The 7,439-nt window shown below is 34.1% G+C and overlaps 1 protein-coding gene across 1 annotated transcript; it reads left to right on the top strand.

Moving 5' to 3' along the window:
• Positions 1–2,665: 2,665 nt before the first annotated feature.
• Positions 2,666–7,142, top strand: LOC149564194 (protein trichome birefringence-like 43). Its single transcript, XM_089827269.1, has 5 exons — positions 2,666–3,681; positions 4,626–4,803; positions 4,972–5,150; positions 6,304–6,462; positions 6,718–7,142. The coding sequence occupies exons 1-5, from the start codon at positions 2,762–2,764 to the stop codon at positions 7,049–7,051; spliced, it is 1,770 nt and encodes a 589-aa protein (XP_089683395.1). The 5' UTR covers positions 2,666–2,761; the 3' UTR covers positions 7,052–7,142.
• The last annotated feature ends 297 nt before the right edge of the window (positions 7,143–7,439 follow it).

The raw sequence follows: 7,439 nt of genomic DNA, 5'->3' as shown, positions 1-7,439 counted from the left end.
TATGAAGCATAGAAATGATGAAGATATGGAGAAATAAAGATGCCCTAGTGAAGATTCGAAGATTAGACCTCAAAAGGTCAGTTAACTACATAAAAGAAGGTAGAATTTTTTACTAGCAAGATGAACTTAGATTTTGATTTTGATCTCGAAATTGGATCCAAGACATCAAAATTATACTATTAGGTTTTTATAAAGGCAAGTTATTTTCCTTGATTGTAAAGTGTATTCAAGTATTGCGATCGTTATTGACGTGTGAAGAGCAAAAAGGAGCAGAGTGCTTACTGAATGCGTGTAAGCGATCCAAGGGAGTATTGGATGCAAAATTTATGATCTAGTTACTTGATTAGAAGGAGTAGAGGTTCGATTGACATTGATATAGAGAAATATAGTACCATTTTATTAGTCTGCAAGGAATAATATAGAGATCATTTAGACAGTGGGTTCATTGGTCTTGCCATTGAAGCTGTTTGGGCAGTGGGTCCAACTATCTTCCACAACTCCTAACAGGGATTCAATGTCTCCTAATAGGGACTCATATGTACTGAATGTATTCATAGACTCCTAATAGGGTCCATCCTCTAACAAGGAATATTTATATTAATACATCATCTTGTGGGTACCATCCCCATCAAGGTTTTCCCTCTGATCAAGGGTTTACCTAGTTAACATATCTGGTGTTATTGTGTATGAGTATCTTGTTGTGGTTTTAGTTTGTATTATTCGTATGGCTAAGTTTGTTTAAGGTTGATAATTGTGATATTAGTTGGATAATTGATTCATCCCCCTACCCTCTTAGTTATATCAGTGGACTATATATTCTAGCAGACTTATAGAGAAATGATAAATACTATATGGTGGTCCATTAATTTAAGGGTGGTACTATGGTGATGATTGATGATGGAAAGAGTAATAATAAAAGATGGATTTAAGGTGGAAAAATGAAAAGTAATAAATGTCGTAATCACTACAGATGAAGTTGTTTTGAGACTATTAAACTGTACAATCTCTAATCCATTAATTTGACGACAAACAAATTGTGAAGCATATCAAGTAGGTGTATTAGATTTTCATCATTAGACAGATCAATGAGCTCATTTTTAGAGTTTTATTCTTCCATGCCAATATTATGATCATAACCTTGATTATCCTCTAAGTTGCTCTTGACATGAGCATAATCATGAATCACAATCTCATTGAATTAGGTGACCATAATAGGATTTGGCAGAGTAGCCCTACTTAATGAAAGATTAGGTCCATTGGTACCTCATATATAAGGAGTTGAATCTCAAAAAAATGCTTCTAGAGCTAAGCAATAGAAATATTGGTGACACATTAGATTTAAAATCTAATGGGATAGCTAAGGCTAGGTAACATGAGAAAATGAAGAAAACTCAAAATCATGCGACTTGCACCTTGAAAAAACTTGCATCAATAAAATAAAATTAACAAGCACAGATATCCTAAAAAGATTCAACAAAAAAAAGTTGTAATAAAAATGTAGATTAAAAAACCCTAAAATAATGAATGCATAAACTATAAAGCAAAGCCTTAGGATAGTGTAAGATTAGAGGGGTTTGTCAAAAGTATGAAGTAAAAATAAACTTGTTTTAAGCTTAATGTAAACATGTCAAATGGAATGCATACATATTACTATAAACCAACTTGAACTATGAATGAGAGATTTATAAATAAAAATAATAATTTAGAAATTAAATGTTGAAGCTTGAAGGGGTTTGCCAAAAAATGTAAATGATTATTAACTTTTTAAAATATTGATCTAAACCTATCAAATAGAATGTGTACATATTATTATAAATTAAGATAGATTAATGAATATGAGATGTAGAAGTAACGATTTAGATATTAAATACTACTTAAGTAATTATAAATAAGAAATATACTTAAATATACAGCTAATGTGAGGTACTCAAACTAATACACGATATGATTTATATTCTTTGATAAAAATAAACACACAGCAAAATAAAAACTTGAACAAAAATTTACAAAATACTTCATTTTTTTTTTGGTGGTCCAAGTTGTGATAAGTCTATTGTTAAGAGGAATTGTCTTAGTTGTATATTATGTTTTCTATATGATTGTGGACAGAAAGACATTGTTGGTGTTGCTAAATGATATTGTTCATAGCTACCTTTTTGGACAGATGTTTTAGTATCTTTTAGATTTTTCAGTGGCACCTCTTGCCACTCTCTTTTGTATCTATTTATATTCTTGCATTTTTTCAATATGAAGAAGAAAAATATATGTACCTGATTCTTTATTTATCCTTGTTTAGTGGTTGATACATCCCTCTTCATATGATTCTAGTGATAATGATATGTGTACCCACCTCATTTACAAGTCTTTAGAGCTGAAGTGTGAGAGCTTCATTCACCATTTATAGTTTGGTGGTCAGAGTAAATATACCGGGTACCCCACATAGCTGCCACCCCGTGAATTTTCATGACTACGGTTAAAAGGGGGGGCACCCTACAAATATACATTAATAATAAGAGATGCATTGTCCTTAATTAATTGGTCGCAGAAAAGAAGAAAAGGCCTTGATATATTATTGGTGGGAGTGACCGTCAAATTTCCAACGGCATAATGCTCTCCATGATGGTCTTTGGTAAGAAGGCGAGTCTCCCAATTTTATAACTTCTTCCCGCCGTACATATCTGCCACATGGCCACAACATGTTTTTCTTTTTATATATATATATGAGATTGAGATAAATTGCAGACATTGCCAAGGAGCTTCAATGGCGTACAAGGGAGGAAGTGCGGAAGGAACTCATGCAAGGATCAGGGTGGTGGAATGGACTGCTGGGATTTTCATGCTTTGTGGGCTCTTCATCATTTGGGAGGGACACCAATCTTGGCTCCAAAATGCCCAAATTTTTCAGTACTGGAATGCCAGTAAGAAGAATGTAAATGTTTCCATGGCAGTGGAAGGAGACCACCACGGACAGAATATCACTGCAGTGGAACAAAACCGCCATGGGCAGAGGAATGTTACAATGGAAGAAAACCACCATAGGAAAAGCACTGCTGCAAAGGAAGAAAACCACCATGGGCAGAGTATTGCTGCAATGGAAGAAAACTGCCATGGACAGAATAACACCGCAATGGTGGAAAACCACCATGAACAGAGTAATGTTGCCATGGATGAAGACCGCCATGAACATAGGAAAAGCACTGCTGCAAAGAAAGAAAACCACCATGGGCAGAGTATTGCTGCAATGGAAGAAAACTGCCATGGACAGAATAACACCGCAATGGTGGAAAATCACCATGAACAGAGTAATGTTGCCATGGATGAAGACCGCCATGAACAGATTAACGTTGCTATGGATGAAGCTCGCCATGAACAGGGTAATGTTGCCATGGATGAAGACCGCCATGAACAGGGTAATGTTTCCATGGATGAAGACCGCCATGAACAGCGTAATGTTGCCATGGATGAAGACCGCCATGAACAGAGTAATGTTGTATCTCAAGACAATGGAGTTGGGAAGTGTAATGTTTTCAGAGGAAAATGGGTGTACGATGAATCCTATATACTGTATTTAAATGGCTCCTGCCCTTTTGCCAGCGATGACTTCAACTGCCGCAAAAATGGCAGAGTCGATTCTGATCATGAGAAGTGGAGATGGCAACCTCAAGACTGTGATCTTCCTAGGTATGTGAATGTACATGTCAGGATGTAGTTTCATAATAGTATAAGGTGGAGTTTAACACATTAGATTTCCTATCCCTAGGAAAAATGACGGGATAACTTGTATCAGCTCCTTTCATTAATATAGAGCTTAACATATCGTGGTCATAGAGTGGTTCTTATCAATGTTTATTAGGCCTTATTGAGTTGAAGGTTCCTGTACGATTTTGGCTGAATGAAAATGAAAACCCTTCAGTGTTTTTTTTTTTTTTTCCCTTCGGTCTTTCCATAAGAATGGTATTTTTGTCATAAGTTCTTTTACTGTATATTATGATTATAGAAGTGGCCTGTTATCTTTGTAATAAGCTCTTTTTACTGTATATTATGATCACAGAAGTGGTTCTTGTAGATGTGTTTATAAAGTTCTATTCAGTGTAAGGTCTTAATACTATTAGGATTGTTGGTAGAATGAAAACTTTTTTACTTTTGACTTTCAGTGGAGAGATTTCAACTTCAGACTGATTCTTATTTTGAGAAGTAAATTAGATATTATTTGTATAATTTCTTTTTACTATATATCATGATCATGTAAGTGTTTTTTTATCATTGTAGGTATCAAGTCTTATTGAATGTAAGGTCTCAATACTATGAAGAATTGTAACTTTTATTATGTTGACAAAATAGAAATCCTTAAATTTTTAACTCTCCGTTCAAGAAATTTTCACCTCAGACCATCCTCTTATTTTTAATAACTAAATGATTACTAAAAATCAATTAATAGATAAAAACAAGATTGCCTAGTACTCTTTTCTCTACTAAAAAACAACCCTTCTGAATTTTATACTTCTCTTTATATTATATAATTGTTTAACCCTTTTAAAATAAATTTAAATCCCCGTAACCAAATAGAGATCATTCAAGAGTCACTATCAATTTTTCTCTTACCTATGTAACACTTTCTTGTGCAGGTTTAATGCCTCACTAATGTTGGAAATGTTGAGAAACAAAAGACTAGTTTATGTGGGAGACTCAATTAATCGGAACCAGTGGGAGTCCATGCTCTGCCTTTTGAGGGCTGTGGTACCACATGATGGAGGCAAAATGAAGGCCAGAGATAATGGCCAATTGCTTCAGTATTTTATAAAGGTATTTCCCTTTTTTTTTTAATACTAATGTTGGACATTAGGCATTGTTTGTAGGGTTATAATCGATTAACTTCAGGTTTTCACAGTTCATAGAAAACTTATACTATCAGGTTCTTATAAAAGGATCCTGTATATTTTCACTGGCTCACATTTCCTGATATTTCATCAGGATTATAATTGCTCTATAGAATTTTCGTGGGCCCCGTTCCTGGTGCGGCAGAATCAGAACAGTGGCAATGAAACATTGCAGCTTGATATGATTGATGAACAATCTCAGCACTGGAACGACGCAAACATTTTGGTTTTCAATAGCGGACACTGGTGGACTCACGAGCAGCCCTATGAAGGGTGAGGTGACCTTTTTCTTCTCATTTTTGTGGAGCATTCAATAGTTTGAAACAGAGGGCCAGTAGCTCATGTTATTTTAATCATATGCAGGATTAGTAACTTTCCGCTCATTTTAGTTAGGGTAGTCTTTTTCTCTTTTTCTCTGTCATGAAGTTTAATGAACTGTGAAGTATAATTTCTGCATGTCTAGCAACTTCTTCTCTTCATTTTTGTTGGAGCAATCTGCATTCACAATCCTATAAGGGTCAGTTGTTTTCTGTTAGTTCTTTGTAGAAAAGTGTATAAATGAGAGTGCTTTTTGATAAGATTGTGTGTTTGTTTTTATCATCAACATTAAGGCAATGAAGTATAATCTCTACATGTCTAGCAACTTGCTTCCTTCAGTTTTGTTGGAGCGATCTGCATTCACAATCCTATAGGGGTTGGTTGTTTTCTGTTTATTCTTTGTAGAAAAGTGTATAAATGTGTATGGTTTTTGATAAGATTGTGTGTTTGTTTTTGTCATCAACATTTTGGATTGCCCTCAATGATCCATTATCAGGATGAAAGAGCTTAAGAATATCAAATGATAGTAGATCATTGAGCATGATTAGAGATGTTGATGACAAAAACTCAGTTTTATTGAAGAGCATAAGAATAAGTTTATAGATTGTAAAAATCAATTATCGTGATATTGCTATCAGAATTTAACTATGTAATTTTTTGAGTCAAACTACTCATGAATTATAAGTCAATGAGTTTGACTGAAAATATTACACAGTTAAATCCTGATAGCAATATCACAATTTGACTTACTGCAGAAAGTACCTCTTGCTTTCAAAAATTGATCCTTTAATTCTTGGTTTATAAAAAAAAAAAACTTATGACATATGCAGCCGTATTAAATTGCTAAATTTGTCTGAAACCCTCAATAGAGAACATTACATGTATATTTATGTTCTACATATAATGGCCTTTTTTAATATAAGTTGCTTCATGGAAAATTCAACATTGCTGTATATTCATGTTATTGGTTATGGTGGTTTTTTTTAGGCCAGATAAATTCTCAGAAATTTCAACATTACTGCATGTATGTAATAGGATATGGTGGACTGTTCTAGGATAACTCATTTCATGGAAAATTCAATTATAGGATATGGTGAGATTTTTGCAGGAAAAATTATTTCGAGGAAGGAGGACAAGTCACCCCTTACATGGAAGAGCTCACAGCTTTCAACAAGGCACTCCAGACATGGGCCAAATGGATATACACCAACATTAACCCTAACAAGACTCGAGTTTATTTCAGAGGCTACTCACCTGTGCACTTTCAGTAACTCTCATCCCACTTTCCCTCTTATTTATTTAATATCAAAGCCTAATGAATTTTTAAGACATTTGTGAATGCTTTTGTATACTTTGAATAGATTGGTTGACTAATTTGATTATTTAACATTATTACATTTCTACAATTCATTTGTAATAAGATTTTGTTATTGATTTCAATAATGTATGTTTTTTTAACATCAACATTTCAAAAAATATACCGTAATTAATTTGATAATTAATTTGATTATTAATGATGCAGTGGGAAGGTGTGGGGGAAGAAGACTGGTGGAGGATGCTTCAATGAAACAGAGCCCATTCATAAAATGGGACAAGAGGCAGAGAGGATTTATTTAGAAAGAAAAAGGATGGAAATAGTGGAGAAGGTGGTAGAAGACAGCAAGAATGGTGTGAAGGTAAAGTTGCTAAATGTAACAGAAATGTCAATGTACAGGAAAGATGGTCATGCATCTGTTTATACCAGCAAGTATGCAACCATGACAAACAAAAATGATTATCACTTTGCAGATTGCAGCCATTGGTGCCTCCCTGGCCTACCTGATCTCTGGAATAACATTCTCTATGCCCTTCTTTAAGCAATTTCAGAGTGACGATTTCAATTTTCTGTAATTTATATTGTTCGTTACTGTTTTTTTGAATTCAATTGTATGTGTTTTTTAGTATCAATATTTCATTTCATATTCTATGATCCATCATCAAAATACAATCTTAGATTATACAGACTATAGACACCAAAGAGAACAGGAACTGCTAGAGAGTTGAATAGGCATTAAAATATTTTTCTCTTCAAAGCATTTCTTCGTTTAAATTTTCATGCTTATCTGTTTTGCTGGCTATTGCTGAAGGCTGCGCATATAGGACTGACAGAGTCTTGTGAAATACAGGTCTTATACATTACAGGTCTTATACATTATAAGACCTGTGCATTCTGTCAGTCCTGTAGTCACGAGGATTGCTGGGTCT

The sequence above is a fragment of the Cupressus sempervirens genome, chromosome 4 (assembly GCF_028749045.1).
Source record: "Cupressus sempervirens isolate cs-2001-9-10 chromosome 4, ASM2874904v1, whole genome shotgun sequence".
In the NCBI taxonomy this organism is placed as follows: domain Eukaryota; kingdom Viridiplantae; phylum Streptophyta; class Pinopsida; order Cupressales; family Cupressaceae; genus Cupressus; species Cupressus sempervirens.
The sequence above is the reverse complement of the archived record's forward strand: the minus strand, read 5'-3'. Positions and strand labels throughout refer to the sequence as shown.

Excerpts from the sequence above, each read along its gene's own strand:
- LOC149564194 (XM_089827269.1), top strand. The coding sequence starts at position 2,762 with ATGGCGTACAAGGGAGGAAGTGCGGAAGGAACTCATGCAAGGATCAGG. Across the intron at positions 3,682-4,625 it reads CAAGACTGTGATCTTCCTAG|GTTTAATGCCTCACTAATGT; the intron begins GTATGTGAATGT and ends TTTCTTGTGCAG. Across the intron at positions 6,463-6,717 it reads TACTCACCTGTGCACTTTCA|TGGGAAGGTGTGGGGGAAGA; the intron begins GTAACTCTCATC and ends TTAATGATGCAG.